The 14,940-nt window shown below is 42.1% G+C and overlaps 1 protein-coding gene across 6 annotated transcripts; it reads left to right on the forward strand.

Moving 5' to 3' along the window:
* The first annotated feature begins 165 nt into the window (after positions 1-165).
* On the forward strand, positions 166-13,529 carry tmem145 (transmembrane protein 145). Of its 6 annotated transcripts, XR_488518.2 has the most exons (13): positions 166-385; positions 1,942-2,016; positions 2,399-2,476; positions 3,021-3,107; positions 4,049-4,150; positions 5,128-5,212; positions 5,294-5,365; positions 5,659-5,727; positions 6,372-6,452; positions 8,710-8,882; positions 10,453-10,573; positions 11,410-11,634; positions 12,878-12,933. XR_488518.2 is itself a non-coding variant. In XM_007902448.2 (11 exons), the coding sequence occupies exons 1-10, from the start codon at positions 281-283 to the stop codon at positions 12,913-12,915; spliced, it is 792 nt and encodes a 263-aa protein (XP_007900639.2). In that variant the 5' UTR covers positions 166-280; the 3' UTR covers positions 12,916-12,958; positions 13,167-13,529. The 6 variants fall into 6 exon arrangements, 3 of the variants coding, with proteins under 3 accessions (XP_007900639.2, XP_007900637.2, XP_007900640.2); XR_488519.2 differs by lacking the exon at positions 11,410-11,634 and having other exon boundaries at positions 12,878-12,924; XR_488521.2 differs by lacking the exons at positions 10,453-10,573; positions 11,410-11,634; positions 12,878-12,933 and adding an exon at positions 8,399-8,492 and having other exon boundaries at positions 8,710-8,739.
* Positions 13,530-14,940: the final 1,411 nt, after the last annotated feature.

Genomic DNA, 14,940 nt, shown 5'->3' on the forward strand with positions numbered 1-14,940 from the left:
GACGTGTGGCCACGCCACTCGGCATCGCGATTGGCCTGCAGGACCGCCAATCAACTCAACAATCAGCCAATGGTGCAAGGGGAGCTGGGGAGCCGCCGCCCACAGTTTGCGCGACGCGAACGCCTTTGTGTGACTGTGCCGCGCGCCGCGACCGTTAGGGGCGGAGCGGCGTGCGACCGTTCGTGGGACACACTGCCGCGCGCTGTGACCGTTAAGGGCGGACCGACGCCGTGCGCTGTGGCCGTTAAGGGCTGGACGCAGGGGCCCCTGACCCTTCCCCATGAGGGTGGGAGTCGGCGGGGCTGCTGCCTGCCTCCTCTTCACCCTGAGCGGGTGGCCGCCCGCCCGCGCCAAGTACGACTCGGGCACGGTGGAGACTGACGAGGTAAAGGCGGGTGAGGCAGAGAGCGAGTGAGCGACCCGCACCTCAACCGCAGAAGAGAGGGGGAGCAGTACACTGCGAGAGACCCCCCCCACCCCACCCCATCCATACCCCACCCCACCATACCCCACCCCATCCATACCCCACTCCCAACAACAACTTACACTTACAAATGGCCCTTCATGAGGGGTAGCGTCCTGGAGCGCTTCGCTCCCAATACATACTATCCTCTGGCTGCAGCCACAGTCCAGGTTGGGGCAGTGCGATGACTCCCCCCAGTCTGTCTGTCCGGGTGGACGTTACTCCTGGTGTCCTGCCCAACGACCCTCACCAACAAAATTGGTCGCTCACTCTACGGCTGTTTGTGGGACACCGCTGTGCACAAAGCTGGTTGGTGGCCAGGTTTTCCCACAAAATACACAGTCGCTCCACTTTACCGTGAAATCACGTGAAGCCCTTTGGGATGTCCGACTGACGAGGAAGGTGCTCCACCGAATGTAAAGTTTATTGTTCATTTAACAGTTGTGTTCTGGACACCTGAGGGTGGGTGGGTGGGGGGGTCTCACCTGACGCACTGAAATTCTGCTCGGACCAGTGCCAGTTTATCGTCATAATCCAACTTCGCGAAAGTTGTAAATGAGCGACATCCGCGCGTAGTTCCAGCAAAGCAAAGTGAGACGCATCCGAGCTCCTGTAGGCTTTGATATTTTCAAAATGCTTTGAAAAATTCTGTACTTCGGACCACAGTGCTCGGAGCAGTGTGTTGATCCCCTCAAGGTAAAGTGTATATCAGGATCCATAGATAAAATTGATCATTCACATGGCGGCTTATGGTACGTTGCCGTGTGTAAATTAGCTGCTACAAATTGTCTACAAATGTACAGTCGCTCCACTTTACATTAAGTTCAGTGAACCGTTTTGAAAGTTTTCAACAATGTAATGAGTTGCTCAATCGAATTGCAAGGTTATTATTTTACTTAAAGGTCGCAGAACAACAACAAATTACATTCGTATTGCGCCTTTCACGTCGGGAGGACGTCCCAAGGCACTGGACGGTCAAGAATTTGCACCCAAGCTAGTAGTTGGGATCAGGAGGATGAAGGACAGGGAGGGTGGGGGTAGGAGAGAAAACACAGTCGAAGAGGAGAGTCTTGAAGGAAGCAAAGAAGGGACGAGGCAAAGGGACTGGAATGGAGTTCCAAAGGGTGGGGGAAGAGTTGGGAAGATCGCCAAGCATTGAACAGGGAGTTAGAGTTAGAACAGACACACTGGAAGCTGAAATCAATACGTGCAATCCATACGTTATAATAATGCTTGCATTGCTTACAGTACTTTATCACATTGTCAAAATGTCTCAAAGCACTTCACAGGAATGACCAAACAAGTTCTGTGTTGTGAACTAAATATAAACCCATGGTCAAACAGTAGAAAAAAAATTAAGCAATGCTTATTAATGGATATGTAATTGTAATGTATATTGGAGTTTTTCACATTAGCTTTGCAACATATTTTTAGGCTTAGGTTCTACAGTAAATACAAATGTCTTATTTTTGTTTCAGAAATGGGTATTTTTGACCAAGTTTTGTTTTCTGGCAACAAAAGGACAAATCAACTACCATATCCGGTATCCCCAGGTCAGCATTAAACATTACAGTATTTATAGAACATCAATTGTGTACAAGAGTTTAAATACTGGACCCAAATTCTCAAAAGTGCCATCAAATATTTTGTAGAACTCCACCACTGACAGGCCTGATCTGATTATACCTGGTAGAAGGTATATGCAAGGATCCTGGAGTGGCTCACACAATACCATTCTGTGAATTAATGGGGCTTGACAGCTACCTGATCTGTGCAAAATTAATTAGTAAGGAGGCATAGGTATGGCACATTATTATCCAGGACGATTTGTATGTTCCCAAATACTTATTTTAACCTCCCCCGACCTTCAAAATCTTAAATTCAAAGCCTATTCTGTAATAATGGATTGTAATTGATTTTGTGTTTTAATTATAGGAGAAATATAATGTGAATCTGCTCTTTTACCATGATGAAAAAAGCCAATGGCCTTCAGTGTACAAGAATAGATCAAAAGTGAGTTTGCCAATTAATGTATGCAAGCTTGGAGTTAACACTATGCATATATTAGGATAGAATACAGCATTAGTGTAAAACTAGAGCATACAGGCTGCAAGACAACTTAACGGGGCAGAATGGGGAGTACATATCCCTTGACTGGTTCAAATATTTCAGCAAATGCACAATGAAGTTCCAGAATAAACTTTACAGTGTTGTGCTTTGAAGGTTTATGGTAAACTGTGCACAATTGGTGCCATGTGCACAATTTACCATTTAGTATAAGCTGATAACAGGATATTGGAGCTTGCTTTATTATTATGGATGAGAGAAAGGCGGGTCAGTCTGAGCGACCTCAAGCACCACCCAATAGCCAGTCGAGAAGGCAGTGACCAAGCCTTGTGAACAAGTTGTGTTCATTGATTGATAACCTGCTGACTGATTTTTTGCTGCTTTTAACAGTAGCACATTTGAGTTTGAGCTTTTGTAACTATACAGTTTAATACAGTAATTCTTTTATACTGTAATATTTTCTGAATTAATTGTGAATTGTGTTTATCAGGACTGTTGGAGTAAAGAAGCAGTGGCTGCCATTGAAAAAAATCAGCTATTCAACCTCACTCAGAGTTTTCCATTATCTGGTTGCCAGGTATATATGTATCTTATGTTCATGATTTGTTCTTGTTAAGAGGGGATATTATGAGAAAAAGTACATTTTGTTTGAAATAATGACAACAAATGAGCAACAACAAAAAATACATTTATATAATGCCTTTTATGTCAGGAGGACATCCCAAGCCACTGGACAGTGAAGAATTTGCACTTGTTCTATTAAAAGTTCTGGGTTCTCAGACCCTTAACCCATATGTTAATAGTATAAAAATCCAGAACAAGTAACAGAACCTTTCAGAAACTGAAGGTTTTAGACACAAGATGAGCTAAAAATATAATGGCTTTAGCAGCAATAAGGAAAAATACGCCAATGAGCTGGAAATTACATTTATTTATCTATTTAGTCTGAATTGAAAACATGCTTCTCAAGACCTCCATCTCCTACTGAGCTTTCGGTCATCTTTACCCTCCCCAGTCCCCTCGGCCCCAATCCCAGCTTGGGTGCCAAGCCAGGATTGATAAGCCATTGGGTATATAAATGGAAATTTATATAAAATGTGGCTCAATAATAAATACATGGGAACCCTGTTATAGCATCCTTTGATAGAGCGCTGTCTCACATTTTGAGCAGGTCTACCTGCACAGCACAACTGGCTTCAGGCGCTCACTTGCCAGAATCCCAAGCTGACAAATGGACTTCCTGGGCAATAAGTTACCACTGAGGTCAGTTTTTAACACACATTGGACAGGAAGTGAGACCCAGAAGTCGACTATTTTTTCATGTCTCACTTATAACATAGTTGTTGAGACATTTGTCCAGCCAGCCTTGCTATAATGAGATTTCCCTGTGTATAACAGATTTACTGCTAAAAGATCTCACACACATTCCCCCCACCACACCCACATACACACATAACTCAGTAAAATAACGGTTTTAGTTGTGGCATTCTAGTATGTATTATCTTTTTAACTATACAGGTGATGGAAGAAAATGGAATAAATTATACAGACTGTCAAAGAGGACTAGGCTTCAAATCAGCAAGGGAAAGATGGTGGTTTCTAGCAGTCAGTAATTGTATGGTAGGAAGTAATTATTTTGTACACATATAACTAGAGGCATATAAAGAAATGCTAATGCTGGTAGTTTATGAAAGCTAAGTTTATAACAGAAAAAGTATTATTTATTCATCAAAAAAACTTGTATAGGATGGGATAATGGGCATATGGAGCCCGATCCAGGGGAGGATATAAAGAGTCGAGCTAGAAAGATCAAAAAAGAGAGCGTTATTAAAATCTAGTCACAAGGTAAAACATGGATGAGGGATCCCATTGTTTTGGGATGACGTGGGGACATAAGCCAGTCATGTCCTAGAAATTGAAGTAGTCATGGTCAGGGAAAAGATATAGGGTTTGAAGCAGAGGAGGTTGTGGGGGTTTGGGGGGTATTCTGTCCTTTGTATCTCTAATCTTGTGTGGTAAAAGGATTATTATTCTTTGAGGTAACAAAACAATTGGAATGAGTGCTCATCATTCAGTTGTGCCAGCTCTTTCAGATGGGCCGAATAGCCTCCTTTTGTGCTGTAATATTCTATGATTCTATGACTTGGCACAGAACCAGTGAGTGATAATCTGTATATAATTTCTGTATAGGCCATAATCCCACTTGCTGGATTTCTCTCTCTTGCTCAACAACTCTACAAAGTAGGGTCAAAAGTTATAAATTACACAACCATATCCTATTTTGTACGAACTTAGATCAAAAGAGGTTTGAATGAGGAAGGTGCTTGGCCCATTTCATCTCAACCTTTGGAATACCTAATGAGCTGTCCTTAAATGAAGCCAGTGTCCTGGCCTCACCCACTCCTCCTGGGACCCTGTTCCAGCTCTCGGTTGTCAGTTGAATACATTTGCCAAAGTGGTCAAAGCTCCAGTCAAATACTATAAAACCACAAATCATATAAAGTCAAATGTTAGCATGAGTACAAGGAAATTTTGAAATATTGTAGCTTGTGGCTTGCTTTGTTTTCAATGTTGAATACCCTCTACATTTTACTTAGGGCGGAGGAATACGCCTTGATTATAAAATTACTATGACCAATGGAAAAACGCTGTGGAGAAGACATTTTTCTGCAAATCAGATAGGTAAATAGCTTCCTCCTGTTTCAATCAATCTCATGTAAAACTACAAACATAACTAAAGGAAGTCTTTTCTGTTCTTTACAGGCATATTTGAAGTCAACATGCTATCAATAATCCTATTCATAATACTGTTTGGAATATCTATTTATTTTGCACGTAAGTAGAGTGCTGCTGAAGACTGAATATCTTGTGCTGTATTATCAGTGTTAAAGAGAAACAATAAAAGCAATTTTCACCTGCGGGGGTGATGGGATTTCGGAATCTAGAGCAGGAGAGGATGTGGGCTGCAGAGTTCTGTATGAGAAGCTTGGGAAGCTCCGAGCGGGTGTTGGAAAAGTTGAGTCTGGAGGTGACAAAGATGTGGATGAGGTTTCCGCTGCATTGGGGGCGAGGTTGTGGTGGAGACATGCCTTTATAAACACACTAGTGAAGTTTGATCTGTTTTATAGGTCAGTTGAAGAAGAGAAGCTTGCTGCATTCTAGTTACCAGATGCTAATGGTTTCTATGGGAACAGAAGGTACGAATAACAAAGTGTATAGTATACAGTGATCCTTTTTTACTTTACTTCACCAGCATTGCCATGATCGTATTATAATATAGCAATTTTCTTCTTACATTTCTACGAGTATGCCAATAGGAATCTGCCTCAGCAGTGATGCTACACATGTGTATTATGTCTGGCCACTCACAGAGGGAACAATTGTAATAATAATCGTTGCATTTGATATAGCGCCTTATTATGTCTTTGAGATGTCTGAGAGCGCTTCACAGAATATACTGTAAAGTGAATTGACTATATATTTTTGAAGGGATTAGTACCCCCGGAAAAACGATCCGCCAATCCACTAATATCTGGGTTCCTACTTACTGCTAGGTAAACAGGCGTTTGGAATAAGGAAACTTGCCCAACATTTCGCCCTATCCGGGAATCAAACCCAGGTCCTCTCGCTTTTTAGTGACTATGCTTTTTGTCATAAAAGTGCTGAGAAATACCTGCCCTTTCATTTATCAATCTTAACCAGGCCATAGGATCTCTGGGAAGCAATGTAATGCTCTTATACAAACTGGGAGCAGATAGTAAAGAATATTTTTATGTGTGGAGGTCTTGTTGGTCAGAGAAGCTAACCAAGTTATATAATGTTATTGTTGGTATCTTTCCAGTTCTAGGCCGCTTCTTCCTGTGCGTTCACTTTGGTATTTATGGATGCAATGGAGTTGGTTGTGAATCCGCCAAAATGATCGGTAAGCAAGATTTAATAATTTTAATTTCAATATTCCATTGGTTTACTCTGTAAACTTCTACTACAATCCTGTATAATATTAAACAGTTAAATTAATATTTAATTAACTTGTGTGTTTGCCTTTCTTCTAAAGTGTTTTAGGTTTACCCTAGGTTTACCACATTTTGTGTTTTTCAGGGAGGTTGTTGCATGTGATTAGTTACTTACTGCTTGTTCCAATGCTTCTTCTAATAAGCCATGGATTTACAATTACAAGGTGAAAGATATATAAATATACCTTTGAAGTGAATAATTGTAATGGTTACCTACAAAAATATACAGTCACTACATGTTATGGTGAATCCTTTGAATCGCTTTGAGGCGTCCTACTGACGTTTTGAAAAGGAATGTCATAATGTGGGTGGGTAGGAGGTGAAGTTCTTTTCCTCCTCCCTCCTTGGAAAATTCTGAAGTGGAGTGAAAGATCTTGTAAACATATCATGTTAACAGATAATATCTGTTAACAAAGGTTAGCATGACGCACCCGTGTAATCTACATGCTAGCCTATGGAAATATGACCACTAGGTGGAGGAGGCAAATCGCAAATGCAGATAGATCAGATAAACACAGGGCAATAAGTAGCTTCCCATGACCTGAAGAGAGGCAAGGAGTGAGATAATTTCACTTGATGTGTTAACCTATTTGATTAACCCAATGATTATTCCCCTTCTTTGAACATTTAAGTAAGAAGTTATAAAAAATATGTTTTGTAATTTAAAAGGGTGAGTTTCTGTTGACAAGCGATTTCTGTGTAACCAAATGTCTAAATTTAGAATCCCAAGTACGCCATAGATATTTACCCAATCATTGCTCCCGGTGCAGATAACTACTCTAACCCAAGAGAAGTAAAAGGAAAAGCTAGTTAATTTGTACTTTTAGACTAACCTGAAGACATCAGTTACTTTAAAATAATTCGTCGTATATGATTTATATCTTATAAAGTTCTTTGAGATGTTTATTTTTACTTGAAAGGAGCTATGTAAACTGAAATGTACTGTTATGATTACTCCCTTATTTTGTTCTACTGGTGAGATTTACTAGTAATATTACTATCAATTGGGGTAAATTGTTTGCTTGTCAAGGTGAGCAGTATCAGTGCTGGAAAATAAAATAATTCTCCACAAGAGGAATCTCGAATCTTATACCGGATGTTTTGCATACAGATAAAGCTTATTGTTTGTTGGCACAACCGCATTCTAAGCAGTTTGCATAGTGGATGCTTATGTACTAACGGGTTGAGATTTAATCAAATTATTTGACTTGAGGCCCTTGTCAAGGTGTCACATGGGCTTAGCATCTGAGTCAAATGGTTATGGATTCAAGCCCCAGGTCAGAACTTTGGATTCATGTAGTCCAGGTGAGATGTTGACAGAGTTCCTTCTGACGTGAAGGGCACTTTGCCAAATGCAAGGATTATTATTGTTAGCAAAGACGGTACCTCACCAGTCTTATTTATTCAAACAGATCTCAGGTGTTTAGGTGGTGCTGTAACTCACTGCACAAGGGCCATGCACCAAGAGTGGGGGGGCAGCTAAAAGGAAAGAAGCTGTATTATAATAATAATCCTTGCATTTAATATAGCGTCTTATCATGTTGTTGAGATGTCTCAAAGTGCTTCACAGAATGTACTGTAAAGTGAATTGACTGTATATTTTGGGGTGAAACGCAGCAGGCAATTCCGCACAGTAGTGTCCCACAAACAGTCATGCATTGAATGACAAAATTATTATTTATTTTTAAAGGGATTATTACCCCCGGAAAAGCAATCCACCAATTGGCTATCAACAGGGGTTCCTAGTTACTGCAAGGCGAGTGTGCTAATCAATATGCTACAGGATTCCACAATAGTGGAGACGTGACTGAAGCCATCTAGTCCAAATTATTACAATCTCTTTTTCTGTGACCAGGGCCAAGATTGATCATTCTAGTGCAGTAGCTGTCTGCCTATTGACGGTCATGTTTTCACTTTTGTACACCTGGTTCTTCATTGATGAGAATCACGTAAGTATCCATAAAATAAAAAGTGGATTTTGGTAGATTTTTGTTTTTTTATTATTATATAGCAGTGAATGTTCAACATAAACATAGAGGTAGATTGCTTGAGAATATATTGCTGCTGATGCATTGCAACAGAGGTTAAACATAACACAGATCTCAACACACAGATTCTGATTAAAGCAAAAAGGAACAAATGTGTTTTTGAACATGTTATTTGCAGCTTATGGATCCAGGAAAGGTACAGACAGGGTTGGAGTCCCCATTCGGCTTTGCTGTGACAGCCTTGCAGTTCCTGACTGCACTTTGGTTTTCGTATTCTACATATCATATTTTACAGCAGCATCCTGAGAAACAGCCATTTTACAGCTATTTCTTCCCAGCCTTCACCTTTTGGTGAGTTAACTCCTTGGTTCATTTGTGCTCATACACAATTCGAGAGAGCAGCAAAAAGATTATGAAGTTTTACACCGAGAAAGAAGTGAATTAGAGCTTTGCGTGTTAAAGTGCTTTATCATATCGAAATGTCTCAAAATGATTCACAGCAATTGGTAGTGGCTGTATTTGGAGGCAAAAAAAGGTGTGAATGGTGAGGATTATTAGCCAGGACTTTGTGAGAAATGCTTTTCTGAAGCGTTACAGGATTATTAATGTCCACCTAAACAGGACCTCAGGCAACATTTCATTAGAAAAATGACACCTCCGACAATGTAGCAAGTATTGCATTGACTTGTTGAGTACTTAAAAACGATTTCTTGAACAAGTGTGTCTGATGCATAATTAACAGTCCAAGCTATAGCAAGGTGCTGAAACTATAGAACAGTAGAAATGTACGAGACAGTACAAGGGCATTCAGCCCATTTGACCTCATCCTTACAGAATGAAAGAGAATGTTAAAGATGCTATATCAAATACAAAAATAATTATTTTAATCTATTCTTCTTTTCGCCTAAAAATACACAGTCATTCCGCTTTACGATATATCCTGTGAAGGGCTTTAAGACGTTGTGACAACATGATATCAAATGAAAGCATTATTATGTCCGAAAAGCCAACCATTCTAATTTTCTGCTCTTACCCCATACCCTTTATTATGCTTCCTCTACATGTGCTTGTCCAATTCTTTTGTAAACGCCCTAACTGGCTCTGCTCTTAACAGCCGCCCCTGGCAAATCATTGCCCACCCTTAACCACCCTTTGAGAGAAGACGTTCCTCCAAACCGCTTCTTTACTCCCTGAATCACACAGAGGATGCAGTTCAAGATCCTAGTCCTCACCTTCAAAGCCCTCCATGGTCTTGCTCCCCCCAACCTCTCCGACCTCCTAACCCCCTACCATCCTGTTCACTCCCTCCTCTCCGTGGGCTCTGGCTTACTTCATGTCTCCCGCCTTGCTCGTCCCACTATCGGCAGCGGGCCTTCCGCCACCTTTTGGAACTCCATCCTGCAGTCCCTCCATCTCATCCCCTCCCTCACCACCTTCAAGACCCTCCTCTTCGATCGTGCTTACGATCTCCATGCTTCACCCCCTGCCCTCCCCCATCCCAACCCTCAGCTCGGGTCCGAAACTCTGTCTGTCCAGCGCCTTGGAATCCTCCCGACGATAAAGGCGCTATATAAATATAATGTTGTTGTAGTTGTTTAACCACAGTTTTGAATTCACATCCTTTTGTCCCTACCAAGAGTTTTTCACGATTAATTCTCTCAAACCCTTTCATTATCCTAAACATCTCTATCGTATTACCCCTTAACCTTCTTTGCTCCATTGGTAAAAGGACACAAATAACTAAACCAGGGAGACCGCAGCTAAGCTACAGGTATCTTAACTTTAAACAAATAAACACAGAACTGATTGAAGTAGTTACAAACCACATTACTTAGACCCAATTCTAGTTCTCTTTGAATTTGGATTTGTTTAGTACATCTACCTATTATGTATATTTTATCTGTGTATTCTCCTCTCCCAGGTTTTTTGTGGTGCCATTCAGTAATATTTTGGGACAATTTATTATTGTTCCATGGAAACGCGAGCGTATCATGAACACAGTTTTCCTGTTTTTGAAGTTCTATGCCTATGTAGTTATGCTGGTAGGTTACTGACAGAGGTTATTAATGTTAATTGTAACTGAGTAAGCAGCACCTGTGGTACCTATTATGGACTGTGGTACAGAGGATGGTGTGGAGATTGAGGTTGCTTCTTCTCCAAATGTAGTCACTGGAGCAGAATTCTTCCTGGTTGACCTAAAACGGGTGAGAAATACACCTACCTCTGGGAAAGGTGAGAAATTCAGGTGAGAAAAGGGGAATGGCAAAAGAACCGTGGCCATCACACAGCCTCACCTGTTTCTCTGCGAGTAAAATTGCACGCTCCTCCCTGTTCCTGCACTCAGCTGGTCTGCTGCTTCTAATACCTTGACCAAGATGTATCAATGCATTGCACAGCTCTATAGAAAAGACTCCCTCCATCCCCGACCAATGTTACTAACAATGAATTTGAATGAATGGATTTTAACACGAGTGAGGATCTTGAAGTCGATCCATTCGGTCATGGGGAGCCTGGTGAGATGTGGATACGGAGTTTGGTCCGGATCAGTATGCAGGCGGCAGGGTTTTGAATGAACTAGATCTTGTGAATGGTGGAGCTGGGGAGACCGGCGAGGAGTGCATTGGAGTAATCCAAGCAGGAGGTGACAAACGCACCCACGAGGGTACTTTCCTAACACTGCAGATGCTGATAATCAATCTGTGCCACAAAACCACTTGAAGCCTGGCTATAGAGGGGCGGGAGATGTTTATTTTCTGCTAAATAATCTGATCAAAGGAAAATTAGATTTTGTAACTGTCTCCACAAAGTAAACTGAATGTCAAGTGAATTTGTATTTAAACTTATTGCATTTTAGCTTAAAGCAAGATCTTGTCTCCAGTTTCTAGTCAGACCATTCCATTCAAATTCAAGATTTCCCTACCATATTGATACCTCACGGATCGCGCTAATGCGACATGGATTGGACTCGCAGGGAAACTTTGAAAAATTAGGACATCACTTGTATAGAAACATCAGTGTCACCAGTTTTATCAACAGTGATTCGGCAGCTCCCAGCCTTAGCAATAACACTGATCTTTCACAGTGCACCACCCTGATGGAAGGGGTAAGATAATCTTCATCCAGATAATCCTTGCATTTCATGTTGTGACATCACATCAAAATGTCATTTTGAATATAAAGCATATGTACCTGATGTACAGTACAAATACCAATACAGGTTACTGCTATCAGGAGAGACTGGATATGTTGGGCTTTTTTCGCTAGAGAAGACATTTAAAGGGGGACCTAATAGAGGTGTTTAACATTTTGAAAACATTTGATAAGGTTAACCTAACTAGGCTGTTTCGACTGGTTGGGGAGTCTGTAACTAGGGCACACAAGTATAAGATAACCACTAGGGGATCTCAAACAGAATTTAATGTCGCTACCTGAAGCAGTTGTTGAACCTTATACTATAGATTCATTCAAGAGGAAGCCAGACTTCGTATAAAGGGAAGGGGAGTAGAAGGGTAAGGGAGGGAGTGAGGAATGGGTGGTGACTCCTGTGGGGTATAAACGTCGGCACGGACTGTAGTGGCCTGTTTTCATTCTGTCAAAGACAAGAACCAGAGGCTACAGGTTTAGAGTTGCAGAGCGCAAATTCAAGATAGATATCATGAAGCTTTTCTTTAAGCAGAGGATAATTAACAACTGGAACAAGGCATTAGGAAGGGTGGCCAAGGCACTGGGATCCTTTAGAAAGCAGCCATTGGGGGCGAGGGGTGTGTGTGTTCTGGAGGGATGATGAGATGAGATGGGCTAAACAATCTTCTTCATCCAGGCCTACCACCTGTACCTCTTTTACAATGCTTTCGGTCATCCTTCCCCTGCCCCCCCTTCCCAAAGCTCGGCTCCCACCTCCAACTCAGGTGCCTATTTCAACATTGTTAAACCTTTTGAAATGTCCTCCCAATATGAAAGGTGCTATATAGTTACGATTTGTTGTATAAATGTAAATTTATGTCAGTGGTTGGGAATGAGATTGCAACACTTTGTTTTGACTGGTGCTTCCTCTAACACACAGTTTACAACCATCTAAGACAGCGGGTAGCTCCAATATTTTGGCTGCCGAGGCCGAATGCTGGAATTGAGAAACACCCTCAGGTCACATAAGCAATATTCCGAGGTTTCCCTTTACATCTTGTATTACTTAATTTCATTGTACTTTAGTTGCAATGCCAATTTTAAATAGGCAATCTATAAACACCCTGATCTAAACCACTTGTTTACTGTGTCTAGGCAGTAGCCTTTAGTACCAGGCCTAACATGCAGTTTGTAAAGTTTGATGCTTTATTTTGTCTTCCCAGTCCGACGATGTAGTTCGAGATCTTTTGGAAAGAAATAAAAGCCAGATAGATACCAGATTTGGATTCATGAAGAAACATGAGGTATACAGTGGGAAACTCTACCTTAAAGGGATTTATTCTTCAGAAATAATTGTCCTCATATAAATTGAACAATGAACAATGTATTTTGATAACAAAAATGAGTTACTCAATGACACGGGAAAGGATGAAATCAGTGTATAAGGTAAAAACAAAGTTCACAGGTACTATCCAATAAATTGATTTTGTTTCTTTTTAAACTTCTGTTAAGGCAACACTACAGCTCTATTGAAGTGCCCTAATTCATCAACTGCAAGGAAGCTGCACTTTAAAGGTTACACGCCTAGTCGATGCTGCTCGCAGCGTAAAGAGCAACGGTTACTCTGATTAAAGCCCTTCAATGTATTTTAAATACAATTGGATACAGATTGAGCAAATACAATCAACATAAGTTTACTTAGAATAACTTTTTAAGATTTGAATTACTTGTGCAGGTTAGTTATCTTTTAAGTTAATTGTCTTTTATCTTGTGTTGCAAAAATGTTATCTCGTCAGAATTGCAGTTTGTGGTGGTAATACAGATTGAAATATATATCTTTGTTCATGACATCTATTTCAATAAAAGAAACTGAATGTGGAAAGTGTTTTACACAAAAAACATTGAATTCCTTTATTGGGGTTAACTCAAGCCTTTATGATTCCTTAACAAACAAATCTCTGACATCTCATTTTGTCCCTCTGCCTCTGCTTATAAAGGGCAATCAGCCACTCTGCCCCCAACCTCTGGAACATCTGCTTATAAAGGGCAATTTCAACTTTGAGCTAAACTCCTCTTGCCCCACCTCTGATTTTGCTGCCCTCCTCTCCACACCAAACCTCACCCGCCCATACACTCCCCCACCCACAATTGTTGCCACCCCCTCAACCTTATCATCATACATATCTCCAAAAACGCAAGGCCATAATCACTAGTTCCTCATTTCCCTCTCCTTCCATATCAACCTCCAAGCCCACCATTCTTGGAAAAAGCTTCTCCCCCACACCTCCGAATCCCTCATGAAGGCGCCTTTTCTCCTTGACCCTCTTCTCCCTCTGGCCTTCCACCCACAGCAATCCTAATGCAGCCCTAAAGCTGGTAGACAATCATCACTCTACAACTTTCAACTTTCATCTCTCTACAACTTTCAACTCCCTTGCCCCCTTGAAATCCAGAGCTGCTTCCAAATCTCCCCCTGGTATAACAACAACAAGATTACATTTGTATGGCGCCTTTCACGTCGGGAGGACGTTCCAAGGCGCTGGACAGAGTACAGTATTTCAGACCTGAGCTGGGGTTGGAAGGGGGGATAGCCGATGGCGTGGTCGACCAGGTGGGTCTTGAGGCGGGACTTGAAGGAGGCTAAGGAGGGGGCGAGGCAGAGTGACTGGGGGATGGAATTCCAGAGGTTGGGAGCAGAGTGGCTGAAAGCTCTCCCGCCAATGGTGGGGCAGGTGGGTCGGGACGTAGAGCAGACCAGAGCCGGCTGAACGGAGAGAACGGGCGGGTTGGTAGGGGTTAGGATGTCGCAGAGGTAGGGTGGGGCGAGGCCATGGAGGGCTTTGTATGTGAGGACCAGGATCTTGAACTGGATCCTCTGAAGGATAGGGAGCCAGTGGAGTTCGGTGAGAGGGGGAGATGGGGTCACAGAGTTTGGTGCGGGAGAGGACAGAGTTCTGGATTATCTGCAGCTGTGGAAGGAGGAGTTGGGAAGGCCAATGAGGGCATTTGCAGAGTCGAGCCTGGAGGGGATGAAGGCATGAAGAAGAGTTTCAGCGGCCTGAGGGGTGAGGTAGTGGCGGAGTCGGGTGATTTTACGGAGGTGAGGGAAGGCAAAGCGGGTCATGGCTTGAATGTGGGGGAGAAAAGACAGTTGAGGGTCGAACAAGACACCGAGGTTCCTGACTGGTTGGTGAGTTGAGATGTGCAACCATGGAGGTTGATGTTGCCCGAGTCTGAGGCGCTGGCACGAGCCAATCAGGAGGACCTCAGTCTTGTTCACATTCAA

This window comes from Callorhinchus milii, unplaced genomic scaffold, assembly GCF_018977255.1.
Source record: "Callorhinchus milii isolate IMCB2004 unplaced genomic scaffold, IMCB_Cmil_1.0 Scaffold11, whole genome shotgun sequence".
NCBI lineage: Eukaryota > Metazoa > Chordata > Chondrichthyes > Chimaeriformes > Callorhinchidae > Callorhinchus > Callorhinchus milii.

Bases quoted from the DNA above. Each gene is read 5' to 3' on its own strand.
- tmem145 (XM_007902446.2), top strand. From the start codon at position 281: ATGAGGGTGGGAGTCGGCGGGGCTGCTGCCTGCCTCCTCTTCACCCTG. The intron at 3,108-4,048 runs GTATATATGTAT...TTAACTATACAG, and splicing joins TTCCATTATCTGGTTGCCAG to GTGATGGAAGAAAATGGAAT. The intron at 5,213-5,293 runs GTAAATAGCTTC...TGTTCTTTACAG, and splicing joins TTTTTCTGCAAATCAGATAG to GCATATTTGAAGTCAACATG.